General features: G+C 35.7%; 1 protein-coding gene across 1 annotated transcript in view; it reads right to left on the bottom strand.

Moving 5' to 3' along the window:
* The window catches only part of LOC148953107 (fibroblast growth factor receptor 4-like), a 140,973-nt gene that overhangs the window by 6,310 nt on the left and 119,994 nt on the right, over positions 1 to 14,669 (bottom strand). Inside the window, 6 exon segments of the mRNA XM_089087869.1 lie at positions 2,593 to 2,733; positions 4,314 to 4,507; positions 7,598 to 7,757; positions 8,760 to 8,937; positions 11,963 to 12,179; positions 13,251 to 13,359. Coding sequence (XP_088943995.1) covers positions 2,593 to 2,733; positions 4,314 to 4,507; positions 7,598 to 7,757; positions 8,760 to 8,937; positions 11,963 to 12,179; positions 13,251 to 13,359 — 999 coding nt within the window.

The raw sequence follows: 14,669 nt of genomic DNA, 5'->3' as shown, positions 1-14,669 counted from the left end.
AAAGGCAGTCTGGTCTTCAAAATTACCTACATCATTTTTCTTGAAATTGCCATTATAAGCCTTAGTTTACTCTCCGCAGGAAAATGATCTGACTCGGTAATTCGTGGAACCTCAATGCCTACCGTTTGCTTCACTAGCCCCAAGCCAAACAACAGATAGTCAATTACGCTAGTATTTTTTTTTTTCAGACAGAGGTAAGCACATAATGGGCACCATTTTCAGTAAAAACATCAAAACAAACAAAAATTTTTATGTATGTGAAATATCAACGGTAAATGTTAAAGATTATATTTTTCCCTTGCTGAGTTGGTTTTCTCATAACATTAAAAATTAGACCAAATGCAGGTGATGAGAGAAGAGAGAAAAGGGGAGAGTGAGAGGAGAGGAAGGGGTAGAGAAAGGAGAGAAAGGGGGAGAGGAGAGAAAGGGAGAGAGGGAAGAGAAAGGGGAGAGGAGAGAAGGGGAGAGAGAGGAGAGAAAGAGGGAGAGGAGAGAAAGGGGGAGAAGAGAAAAAAGGGGGAGAGACAAGAGAGGGGAGAGGGGGAAAGAGAGGGGAGAGAGAGGGGGAGCGGGGAGAGGAGAGAGAGAAAATGATAGAAAGGAAGAGTGAGAGAGAGAGAATTAAAGAGAGTGGTTTTATTCACAGCTACTTGTTAGGTGGCTTAGTCCCTTGATAAATAAATAATGATCTGGAATAGGTAACCAAAAGTTCAAAGTGAGCCAGAAGATTTTCATTAATTTTTTATATATTTTTAAGAATTTAAAAGTATACTCCGTACACTCTTCAAACAAAATAACAAAAAGCGAACAGTTGGAAACAGGTACAAAATAATTTCGTCCTATTTTACTAGAAAAAAAACTTTCTGGCCTTTAGAGTTCCAACAATTTTTCTTAACTTAAAAAGATCAACGGTTATTCCAAACTCTTAAAGAGCCTAAAAACTATAAAATAGACTTCATTAAAAGCTCAAAAGGTTAAATAAAATTTCACCGTATTCAAAATGGCGTCCAAATTTTAGTGAAAAGAATGTCAAAACGAATCTTAATTTGTCTTTTTCAAAAGTTAATTATCTCACATAAAAATAGTAATGATGTAATTCTGTAATTTCGCGTTTAAGTAACAAGAATTTACATTTGTCACGAAATATTGAAAAGCGAAAAGGCAATTCATGGCACCATTCTTCAGTTTGTTGTTAACCTTGAGGTTACAGGCAATAAAATAGGATAGATTATTTTTTTTATTCTTTGCAATATTAGTGTGATTAACCGAATATCTCCAGAGAGCTTATCTTTAAGCAGAACGAAAATTAAATTACGTAAGAACTATTTTGTTTTGTCTAGTCTAATCAAAAGCTTATAAGCTCATTGAAGATCACGACGTAAAGCAGTGCCAAAATTCGAGACTGGGAAGGGGTGAGGTCTAGAATCAGAGACATCTACGGGAATTTTATTGGGACAGGGGCGGCAGAAAATCGAAGGAAAAAATTAACGAAGAAAAAATGGACGAATATATTGAAAAACCGTAACAGTCTAAATATTTCATTGGGGTCTACAACACATATTTTTATTTGGGCAACTACATGACGAAATTGCGTAAGACCCTCTTATCAAATTTCTTTCACTTTTCAGGGGTAGAGAGGGAGTCGAGACCCAGTGATCCCTCTCTGGATGTGTTATGAAGTTCAGAATTTCTGAGGGAAGAGAAAGGAAAGCGTTCAAACTTAGTGGGTCAGTCTGTATGGAACTAAATTGCAGCAAAGAACTATTTGAGACTGGTACAGCGTCAACGTTCCAAAATACTGTAAGAATGTATGTTATTTTAAATTCATCCCTGAATAAACAAGAGCGCCCTACTCTCTCTTTCCTCTTGCAAGCATATAGTAAAATTATTTGATGGATTCACTCTTCATGAATCCTTTAAATCCATGCCATTTATGCCTTTTTTGCCAAATTTTGCAAATACTTGTGAAAAATTTTTTTTAAACTTTTTTACTTCTGCCAACCGTGGTGCAAGACCTGATGCTTGAGGAGCAGCCTAAAGCAAGAAAAAGAAGTTCCCTTGCCCTTATCAGTTCTGAGGATCTAGCGCCACTTGCCATTGATGGCTGGCGAAAGGTTGATTGACTCTCCCTTCTCTTTTACGACTTTTACCTGCCTAAGCTGGACGAATGTTACCTGTCTAAGCTGGCCTGAAGCTGACTGGTGAGGTTCTGGGGATAGTGGGGGGGGGGATTATGGTGGACAACTCGACACTACAAAGAGATTCTCTTCTATAAACGATAAAAAGAGCATACCCTATATAATAACACCACACCCGAGGAGAAACTAATAGCCAAGCAACCATTGGTATTACATTATTATTTGTTTTGTTTTTAGTGTGGTGCCAATGGGCCTTTATGACTTGAGCCACGACTTTGTGAATCCTCCCTCTCCCAAAAAAGCAACATATAAATATTATCTAGATTAAATTCAAATAGTACTTTTTTGCTTTTTTGATCAAACCTCTTTTTTTTCTATTGTTATAAAATTATAACTATTTTAATTATATGCATCATGGATGGACCTGGTGAGCAGAAAAATAAACAAAACTTACAATTCAAGCGAACAGGCAGTTGGCTTCTCCATTCTATGTCCCTCTCTAAGCAGTTGAAATAACCTTTCCATATTTGGAATTGTTGGATACGGAGTGCCACCTAGCGTCATGATTTCCCACATAAGTACTCCAAATGACCACCTACAATAAGGGAAAAAGAATAATTGTTCCCCAATTAAACAAGACATGCGTTAGAACAGACGACCACCCGTAAGCATGTGACATTTATCCTTAAAAATATACAATTAGTTCAATCACTGTCTGGAAAAGCCATATAATACCTTAGCAGAAAAGCAAGGCTCATTTTAATAATAATATACCCCTTTTTGTTTGTGTATAATTAAATAGGAAGAATTATAATGTAAGTTCATTACTAGGTAATTAGTAGTATAATTAAAACTTCAAAGCTGCTACTAATTGTAAATCACAAGCGGGAATTCAAGTGGTAATTTGGATTTATACGAAATAAAGAAAATAATGGCTAAAGATAGTTCTTTTAGATACTTAGTAAATACAGCTATCAGTGTAGGAGTCTATTAATCTTCTTTTTTTATCCCCGCTTTTGAATGTAAATTACCAATGGACATGCATAAATTGTCATACCAAAGCTAGCTGGCCATTATCAAATTTGTTAATGAAACTAAAATAACCTTTTAGAAATTGCTTGCGCAAGGCCGTATCCCCCTCCCCATATTTGTGTCCGATTCTTAAAAAATTAACCAAAATATACACATTTTTTATACGTTCGTCAGTTTTTTTAACCCCCCCCCCCAAACAAAAGTCCCTGATATGGCCTTGAATACTCCCATTTTTTGTTTTTTATGAAAACCGCATAGTACTTCTAGCTCTTTTCTACAATAAATATCTGGTAAACATGATAATGTTCGAAATTATAAGAAATTGGAAACTTCAGATAAACCCTTTAATTCTCGTCCCTCAAAGCCAATTCCAGCAGATAGGACAAAGTAATACTTGAATAATAATTATTATTCAAGTAGTACTTAATAAGAGATAAAGAATAAACAAAGAATCAAGAACAGTCTGAACAAATGAGAATGTATTTTTGCTTCTTTTTTATATATATATTTTTCCTGCCATATTTTGGCTGTTAGACATAACATTTATTGAAGTGTCTCGAATTATTCCAGAAAGATTTCAAACTTCAAATATACGTTTTCGTTCTGATCACTATTTTCAGATACACCCAGTTGCGCGTGGTGAATCTGAAAAATAGGGGCTATCTGAAGGAAAAAAATGGGAATCTGAACCCACAGGATGATACTCAAAAACACAATGTTGAGACATCGTGGGAATTTTTGGGGGGAACATGTCAGATAGGCTCTTTCGTTTTGGACATGGTAAAATTATTACTATTGTTTTTTTCTAAATTAATTTAATTAATTTGTTTTTTATGATATAAAGAAGTAGTCATTAGTGCAGAAAATAAATATTCTTCCATTTTTAAGAAAACCTAGTAAAATAAAGGAAATAGAAGGTTTGTGTTTTTGATATTTTTTACGTTTCTTATACTTCTACAGTTAATAGTTGCATAAAAATACTAGCTATACGAAATAAAAAACCCTGACTAATCCGGTTTGAGTTGAAATCATGAAGAAATAAGCACTCAGAAAAGAACATACACACAAACCAAAACTCAATTGCACCATAAACAATTGCACCATACTCAATTGCACCATAAGTTAATATTAAAAAAAGCTTACACGTCAGATTGTGAAGTATATACTCTTTTGAAGAGTGCTTCGGGGGCCATCCACTTCACAGGCAGCCTACCATCTGTAGTCTTTCTATAGTAATCATGGTAGTGGATATCACGCGCTAATCCAAAATCAGCAATTTTTATAACATAATCTTCAGAGACCAGTACGTTTCTCGCAGCTAAGTCTCGATGTATGCACTAAAACAAACAATCTGGTTATAGTAAGGTTTTTTGCAATTTTATTGACCTTATAACAACAAGCTTATGCGTTAGTTCACAAACATAGGTCGGAGCTTGGAGGCAGGGGTTATTTAAGGATCTTGGGGTAGGGGATTCGGAAGAGATGAAAAGTATGCTTTAGACCGTAATTTTTCAATATTGTTCAGAGAGGCCTTCAGACAGTGGGGTAACTAGAAGGGGGGAAAGGGAGCACGGTCTGTATATAGGCACAGCCTCTGAGGGGGGGGGGGCGGGGGCAAACTGGTTTTTTTATAGCCTAAAACAAACCAGATTTTGTTTACATATATTGTGGTAGAGATGGTAAGAGGGGGCAAAAAAACCGACATTGTCCCCAGGCGCTGAAAACCCAAACTACATTTCTGCCTTGAGAGCACCATCAGTCAATTAACTCAACCCATTCATTCCAAGGGCACCAATTGAGGGGTGGAAGCAGGGGGCAATTACCCCTTCTGAATTTTGAAAAAAAAGTCAGTTGGTATTTCCATTGAAAAAAAAAATACAACCCCCATCCCAGATTCTGAAAAAATACCTTTTGTGACTTAATTTTTTTTTAGAAGCAAAACATTCTTGCCCCCATCTCCCATTTCTACATTTTTGTGAATTAGCACTCCTGATCCGTGTTTGTAGGTACGTTAAAACACAAATGGATTCCAACTATGAAACCAAAGATTGATTAAAATAAAAACTCAAGCTAATATATAACGGAAGCGCTTTTTTCACCATCCCAAACAAAAAATTTAATATCATGGGGCTCGTCTCTTTGAACATATAAACTCCGAACCATTTCCCCAAATTGGACGCCCCCGCCCCCCCCAACTGACCTGAAACTCCTTCAAATAGGAATTCTGGTAATGCCTCTGTTGCAACAAGTTCTAAGACGGCTAACTCTTTTGTGATCCCTGAAACATACATTAGTTAAAAGAAAGAAAAAAGAAGACTGTGGAACTATTACTTAACTAGATTTAAATGCTAGGTTCGATCAAACTTAAATGAACCCTATTTTGCTTATTTTCCTTTCTTGTTTTTACGGGAGTTTAGTCCCAGTTAATTAGTTCGACATTGTCTCGTATCTCGAATTTGTACAAATACTAAAAATTCGGAATTCGATGTTACCATCAAGCCCATAAAGAGATAAAATTTTATGGTAGGAAAAATATATAAATCGACTTTATGCATTGACTCTAAACTGTGCAGGTGCGAGAAACGTTGCTGGAATTAGGTGTGCCATTGGGCGAGCGAAGGGGAACCGGTCGAATACCTTAGGCAGCAAGCATCCCATCTCCTAAATATTCTTAAATGGTCATTCTGCAAGCCTTAGAAACGTTCTGAGAGCTAGGTAGGGTAATTATTTCTGTCTGTCAATCCTAAATGACAAAAAGGTAAAGAATACGGCATTGGACTTAGCAATCCCTACCAAAGGTGCTGATCTCAGTTTCATGGTCCGTTGGCAAGGAGGTGCAATGGAGGGGGGCGTCCTGTGCTTTGGCAAACCCTTCCTGTTTAACTTCCCCAAATTTTTCCAGGTACTCATTTAGAGCTGGGTCGACCCTGGCTGAGCTTACACAGTCATGCCACTGACCCTTTTTTTTTTTTAAACCAAATAACCAGACCTCAAATCCTTGTCCTCACGGACAAAGGGTTTTTGAGTGTCACGTGCTAACCATTCAGCTATAAATAGACAGATTGATAAGTGTATTTTAAAGCTAAGCATACGGCCATGAATACAAAAAGGCACAAATAAAATTAACCTAGATAAGCGACCATCTTAAAACACTAAAATGAAACCCTACATTTACATAATACTAGTACTTAATACTTGGAAATACGGTCGTGTATAGCGTACCAGAAAATAAAGGCCAAAAAAAGCACAAATATAATAAGCTTACATCAGCCATCATAAAAAGAAAAAATATGACAATCCTGGCTATAATTCTAAACAAACCATACTAATACTTAGGGAAAGCAAAGAGCTTGCAGTGTAACAAAACGATAAAACCAAAGGTATAATATATATTACAAAATGACACGATCCTTCCACAATAATAAAGTCAAATTTGGTGCAAATATTTCTTTTTTTTCATAAAAGTATAAATTATAAACAATGTTAAATGTTTCCAAGCTGAAATTCAAATTTTGATTTTGGCGCTAAATTATAAGATCCTGTTTTGCCAGAACACAAAGAAAAGTAGTTTTGAACGTGAAATTCGAAGATAATAACCCCCTCACCTGCCTCTAGAGAACACTCATGCTACAAAAAAGCTTCCTAAAGACCACAAAAAAGCTTAAAATTTGCTGATTGTAGTAGTCTAACTTCAAGTTCGAAATAATAAGTTTAAAAATTACCAAATTTCTACATTATAATACATAATTGTGTAATTACATGACAGTAATTGCGAAAATTACATGTCTGCGTAATATATAATTCTGAATTACATGATGTTTGTTTTACTCGGCAAATTCAAAAGAAAGTAAGGGAATATTACTTCAAAATAAGTCAAAATCCCCACCCCCGGGGACAAAACTTACGTTAGACTACAAAGAAACTTACAAACAAAACTTATGTTAGACCTCTCCTGCCAAATTTATGTCCCTGAAAACCATATCTACACACAGGGGAAGGGAGATAGGAGAAATTTCCCCTGAAAGATTCCAATAACCAAGACAATATTGACAGAGACAAATAATATTGAGAAATATTCAAAACTATAGTTGACTCAAGGTATCAGGCCCCTCCCCTCATACTGGAAAAAAACATTCTAATTTCTTTCCTGCATACTTAGGATGTCTAAATTTATGATTAAACAGTATCCAAAGTAAAACTAGCTGTAAGTACTATTATGAATAAAGGCGATTATGAGTCAAACGTCTGTAATAAATATGTTTGTGCATTATGAAACGAGAAATTAGCACTTCTTCAAATATTATTTAGCTTTATTTAATACTGGGGTAACTAATTTAGTTTGTATGACATAGGCATGATTAGTAAAGAGTCTCATTATTCCTTAGTTTGCTAATTGGTTCTCAGCTTCTTTAATTGAATGTGCATACCTTTTCTAAAGAGAGGTATTCCATGCCGCATGCCACTTGATTTGCAAAAGAAACTAAGTCCCGTTATGACAAAGGCTTATATTTATTGGCTAGGTAGGAATCGACGCCCCCGCCCATGACAAATGGCTGTCCGATGGCGTGCTCATATCCTGAAGCTGGTCTGTAAAAATAAAATAAATATATAAACAGTGGTATCTTTTTTTTCGGGGGAGAGAGGGGTTACAAAAGCCTCCTTAGAATTTGAAAAATACATTTTTACACACACACACCCCTTAATTTCCATAAATTGACGCCGTTATACGTAAATAGAGAATATTGACAGGAATAACAACATAAGAACCAAGGCTGCATCCAGGATTTTTTCAGGGAGGGGGCGGGGGTACAAAAGCTTAAAAAATGCATTAAAATTGGTTTATATATACATTTTGTTACGTTTTTATGAGTAGGGTAAAATTTCCGTGGGGTGTGTGTTCAATTCCCGTACCGTTAAGGTGTGTTCCATATTATCATGTAATTCTTATAGTTGATATAACTGGAATTTTTTATTAAGTTTGAACATACACCCCCCCCCTCGCAAAAACATCAACCCAAAGATCATGTGCGTGCAATCTATTTAATCGACGATGTGTTATGGTCGGCAGTTGATTCTCACGTCATTTAGCTCAATGTGTTCAAAAACGAAAATAAGACGTGGCTTGGGTTAATGACTTCTTTCTTATCCTCATTTTGGGATGTTATGAGAAAAAACGAGGCCTATCAAGATTATTTTTGCCCCTCCCCCCACTATATTTTGAAAAACAAACTTTGTCCCCTTCCCCATAACTTCCGTAAATTGAGCCCAGTGGACCCGTCGCTGTTATGGTAGTCATCAGCACAACCACGGCTTGGCGTATTTTGTATAAGCAGTCCATCCTGATTTCAATATAACCAGTCTACAGAAAGTGGGAAAATAAGATTGTATTTTAGAGGATCTTTGCAAAAGCTGTTGCTTTTCGGTCCCTATCCACAGTTTCGTGTACCGAAGTCGACTTTTAAAAAAAGAACAAAGATAGTCCTACCAATAGTTCAGTCAGGTTTATTAAAGGTTTGTGTGCTATGTTTCGAAGACAGACAGATATACTTTTCCTTATATTACTCTTTTACATAGGAAAGTTTTACAAACCTATGTTTTCTTAGAAAGTCCCTTAAATTTCCATGTTCTGCGAATTCGACGATAACATATAGCGGACCATCCTGAGTACAAGCGCCGATCAGATTAATTATGTTTATGTGGCGACCAATCATTTTGAGCAGCTCCATTTCTTGAACTAAGTCAAGAAGCTCTGCATCCGTATGGCCCTCTGCAAGAAAATTTTGTTTTCTAAATGATATCAAACATGTCATATAACAAAACCACAATTTATTATCAAATACTATACATAGCTCTGGTTCAGCAGTCTTGCACAGAAGCCTGGACCACAGCATAAGTAAATATAGGAACAGTAGCGAAACCTTCTTCAAAAATGACACACATCATAGCACGCTGACTGGGAAGTCCCCAGTACATCAGAGCAGTAATTTTAGTTGCTACTTGGTTTTCCATCGGATAAAAGCGCTAAAAATTTGTTATTGCGCGTGCGCGAAGATGCGGAGTCAAGAAGACAGGTCTAGATTGATGTGTAATAATGGAGAGTATAGGACTTTTCTCTACTGTTCGTATATATATTTATACTGTCTCCTGGACATATCACAATTCGCTTGCACTGATGATATTACATTTTGCACAAACATGCGCGGTAAAAACAGAACAAGATCATCTTTTTTCAAACTCAATTGGTGTGAAACAAGCATAGAGATGAACTTAAACGTAAACTCTTTTGTACAACTGTGGACTTTTGTGGCTCTTCTTTTTTTTATTTCTTTTGTGCTGTTCTAATGCGGTTAATCAAGTACAATCATCTTTTCTTGCGAACCTTTGATTTTTTGAATCATTTGATTTTTTTTTTTTTTTTATGCAAACATTCCATTGGTGGATCTTTTGTTCAGACAACAAGTTATTTGATTGTATAGATATTGATGTTACAAGTAATTTTTTCTTTCTTTATTTTTTTTGGGGGGGGGGGGGGAGAAACGCCAAATGCGAAAATAAAGAAACAAACAAGTTATGTACAAAATTATCCTAAGTTGGGGAACCTTTTCAACCCCCACATGCCAAAGCTAGCTTACTCTTATTTTGCTCAAGTCCGTTGCATATGACAACCAACTGTTATAGGCCTATGGTTATCCAGAATATTAAATAAACTAAATAATACTTCATTTATAGGTAACTGACTAAGTAAAATTCGAATGTATTATTCCGCAAATATTTTAAATAGGTTTTATGGGTTACACAAGCAAATGTTTAACGCTCTGCCGCATAAACACGATATAATGAATACCATTAATATGCCTATACTTTTTGCTTTTGATATTACCCATTTTCTGTTCTAGGTGCCAGAAAAATATTTCTGACATACCGCGTTTGGCAAAACGACTAATCGTCCCTTACACAAGCATTAGAACAATGTCGTAAAAGTAGCCTGTGTATACTGCAACTTTTGAATATTCCAAGAAATTGTGGCGAAAATTTTCTCTCCCAGTTTAAAGCGGTCAATGATTTTAAAAACGGCCTACAGTAAAGCTGGACACTCACTAATTAATGAATCTGATTTAACAAACCAATGAGAGGGGCTCATTTTTTGTATATTTGTTCTTTATGGTAATGCCCATAGTAAATAAGTCTGGAAATGACAAAATGTGCAAGGCAAGTCTTCGTTTCTTCTTCTTCTTGTTTATTAGGTGGCTGTATAGGGTAAGATACTTTTTTCACACAAAATCCGGTGCATACTATTCTTTTCTGAAGTCCAAGGAAGTCATCAAAAATCCTTTTCTTTTTTTATAGAGAAAAAACTATAAGTAGTTCTGACAGTAGCATGGACTAAAAATAATATCAAGAGCTCACAGAAGAGCTATTATTCTGATGAATAATTATCTTTTTTGACAATATGACCATTTGACAATTTTTGACAATTATCTTTTTTGACAATTTGAAAAAAATTGACAAGATAAGTAGGATTTTAGCAGTCTGATAAGATTACATTAGTTTACACATAAATCGACACAGATGACACAGTTCAGCTTACCGTAGTGGAGGGTGCCTTATCAGGCACGGGAAATCGAATACCTTGCAGCATATTACAAGACAAGTTCAAGACAGCAAGACATCTGCTTATGTTCGAAACAAGAGACAAAAATGCATCATCTTTTGAGGACGGATTTACTTTATTTGATTATTTCCAAGCAATTTATAGGTATTTTAACCTGAAAAAGCTATTTCAATCTTCAGAAAGTATGGTATTAAATTTACATTTACTACCAAACAATTTTTTATTCTCAAATTTAACCAATGAAATAACCCAGAGTACATATTCAATAAATAATCAGTTTGACTTATAATACAATAAAACTTTAATTGCGGTTCTTTTCAAAATAAGTAATTCCAACTAGATGGTGATATATTATTCAGTATAGTTTAAAGTAAAAAGTAAGAAACATAAATATATATCATTCTCCTATAGACCCGTTTTTTTTTATGTACATTAAAAATTATATTAGTAACAAAATTAAACAACGCCAGGACTGTAACGAATAAATTTTGCAAGATTTCTTTTTTATTAAAAGCTACTAGAATTAATTTGAGCTGGAAAGGGCAAAAAAATAGAAAAGGAGAACTTCACGAGCTTAGAAAGCAGTAGTTCCTGGTAATTGAAGCTTTCAGTAGCGGATGTACGCCCTAATTAGGGCTAGAGAAGGTCTTCTCAAGCATCCAATAGCATCCCCTTTCTTTCAAAGCAGTAAATTTGTATAATTTTGCAGAATAGAAACAGATCTAAACCACAGAGTTGTTTTTATAAAATGTTTAATCTCTTACCTCTCTGTTTGTAAAGCTTGGAAAACTCTATAAAATAGGTCATTATAATGGAAACACACTGAAATTTTGCATTGAATCCAGGTCTAATCGTAGAAACCACCTTACCAAGACCTACAGTCTAACAGATGTACACTCTAGGTCTAATTTACAGGAAGACAGGAAATATACCTATCTTCGCAAGAATACTTTCCAAGTTAATGAGAAGCACCTCTTCTCTAGTTTTACCCTAGACACTTAAAAACGTTGACTTTAACACAGAAGGATTGTTTCTCTGTAGATATGACTAGAATACATACAGGGCATTATCCAAGACAATCGGTGTTTTTTATCACTATTTGACCTTACGACCACCATTCACCTTTTAGCAACCCACTCACCTTCAATACTCCACTTTTAACCCCTCACCACTCACTCACCTTTTAACATTTTTACTGCAACTGTTGACTCCGTGCAAGGCTGTGGAACACCTTCTGCAACAGCTTGAACCACGTGGCCAAATGCTCCTTCGCCTAGTGTTTTTCCAAGGAAAAGCCTGTTCCGGGGAAATTCCCATTTGGCGTCCCGTGGTAATTCATATTCTGAGGCACTGAAGTCATCTGCCACTTTTCTCTCGATTTTTATGACAGGCATTAGCTAAACAAAAATATCATGATTATCTTCAGTATACTAGCCATACAAAAATATAAAACAAAGAGTATGGGTAACTAATAATAACAATAATTATTTGTATTGGAAAACCCGAGGGCCATATACAAAAGTCATGATTACACATCTAACTAGCTCGTACAAACACATCAAAATCAAAACCAAATAATATCTACTTCTATTCGCGACATTTGTGTCTCACCTCCATCGCCTTCGACACAAAATTCCCCACCATAACAATCGTTTGTGGATGCGTTGATGTAAGAATGCCAAGAAGTAGCTCATTAAAAAGAAGAAGTAGCTCCAGCCAATTTACCCCTAATTTGAGATAGCTCGCAGCAACTCAGAAGAAAATGGCCCAACCCATCCTCCTCCGCATCGCAGGGAGGGCAATTATTCCTTTGCTTCAGTAATTCCCTTAATTTTTAAAAAGTTGTTTCCCCGCTGGCAGACAGTTTGCTCTCAATTGGATCCATAACCTTAGAAAGCTAACCGGAAAACTTCCATTTCATATATGGATTTAACTTATCTATATAATACCAAACTCTTGGATCGACCTAGTTCACACCACCATTTTGGATTTCTTGCTCTTCTAGTCTTACTCTATTCAGTCCCAACAGACGATTTATATCATCTCTTGGACCCATACCATCATTCCATAAATACGAAAAGCCTGTCCCATCAAGCAGCTTTTTAATACGGAATGGCCAAAGCATATTTTTCATTATACTTAATAATTCCTCATAGGAGTGGAATAAGAGTGAAAACTGGCGGTAGGGTCGGCAAAAAAAATCAACGCTATCTAGCGTTTGGCGTCTCTTGGCATTTTTTCAGGCTTTGTAATCGTTTTTTTCTGTCAGGAACTGAATTATTCTTATTGTTACACTGAGAAAATGCAGAGAAACACCAAACACTAGATGGGGTGGATGGGCAACACTAGTGCCAGTTTCCACTCTTCAAAACCACCCCTACTCTTTGATCCAAATCCTAAAACTAAATAAAACAAACACTTGTAAATTAGGAATGCCATGTTTCTCAAATGATTCTCAAGTATCTTACCAAGGATTCACAAGAGCCAGTTCTTTCGTAGTCTATAGTGATTTTTTTCGTAACTGGAGCAATACACATCTTTCCTCGTTCTAGTGATATAATTGTTTCTCTTTTTATTCTGAAAAATAGAAAATAATAAGAACAGTGGTTAAGTAAAGCTATCACCAAGGCAGCATCCAGGGGGGGAAGTTAAGGGCTTTAAACCCCCCTCCCCCCGAAACGTGTGTCCGACTCGTAAAAACGTAACATAAATGAATATAAAGAAATCTTTTATGTGTTTGTTTAGTTTTTGTGTGAGTAAAACCCACCTCGAAAAAATCCTTTTGTACCCCCCCCCCCCAAAAAAAAAAATTATGGATACGACCCTGGCTATCATATAATTTAGGCCTATCTCAATTCCACCAAACGATAAACTTTTCTTCAGAATAGAAGAGATTTTGAATTGATTTACTTGTTTGAGGCTGTTCCATGCCACATAGGTTCATTAATTTATACCATTATCTTAATTAATTCATAGCACTATCCCCCATTTCCTAAAAAGTCAACCCTGCCTGAGACCCACCGGGTAATTGATTTAGTAGAAAAAAAGAAATACTAGGAGTAAGCGCAAAATCTTTAAATAAAATCCTAAGTTGTGAGCAACCTCAATTACACATGCGATGAAAGAACTAGCTTTGACACTCCCCTCCACAAGGTAATGTCGTTATTTAACGAAAACAATCGATTATTTACGCATGATTCACTTTTTTTCCTGTTCGAGCAATATGTCCCTCCCCTCAGAATTCAATAATTCTGCCAAAAATTAATCCCTACGGAAGTATCTTCCCATCTCCCAAATTTTACTAAAAAATTCAGACGATGTGCTGAATGCTCCTTATATTCTTTCAAAAATATTTTTAAAAAAATTCTCGTTAAAAGTGCATCGTCATTAAATCTTGGGTCCCCCCAGTAAAATTCTCTGCCAAAATTCTTATGCCAAATTTCATGTATAGACAAAAACGTTGAAACAACATCTGTTTAAAATAACTTAAAGTCCGCTTGAAAAAAGTACGAATACACTTGTATCAATTTTGGCCAAGACGAAAATCATGAATTGTGCAAGCTACTTCATCATTTTTGATTCCCACTTCTCCTACGTAGTAAATATTAAATTGTGGAAATAACAAGATAACCTGCACACCTACCTTCTCCTTTTTTCTCTTTACTGAAAATACCCGCTTTTGAATTCATTTTCTTCCCAAAACACAAGTTTCAATTTTTATGGGAGCCAAGAAAAAAACCCCTCACCTGACTTTTTTCTATCATTTTAGACAATCAACTGAATGCGGCTGAACGTTTGAAGGATTAGTGCAAAAAGAGCTACTATTTAAACAATAGCATTATACTATTTACGAGAGGGTGCTTATATTATATGATAAAAAAATAATG

Source organism: Artemia sp. Qi Xiang Cuo, chromosome 4 (genome assembly GCF_049724085.1).
Source record: "Artemia sp. Qi Xiang Cuo chromosome 4, ASM4972408v1, whole genome shotgun sequence".
NCBI classification, from domain to species: Eukaryota; Metazoa; Arthropoda; class Branchiopoda; order Anostraca; family Artemiidae; genus Artemia; species Artemia sp. Qi Xiang Cuo.
The sequence above is the reverse complement of the archived record's forward strand: the minus strand, read 5'-3'. Positions and strand labels throughout refer to the sequence as shown.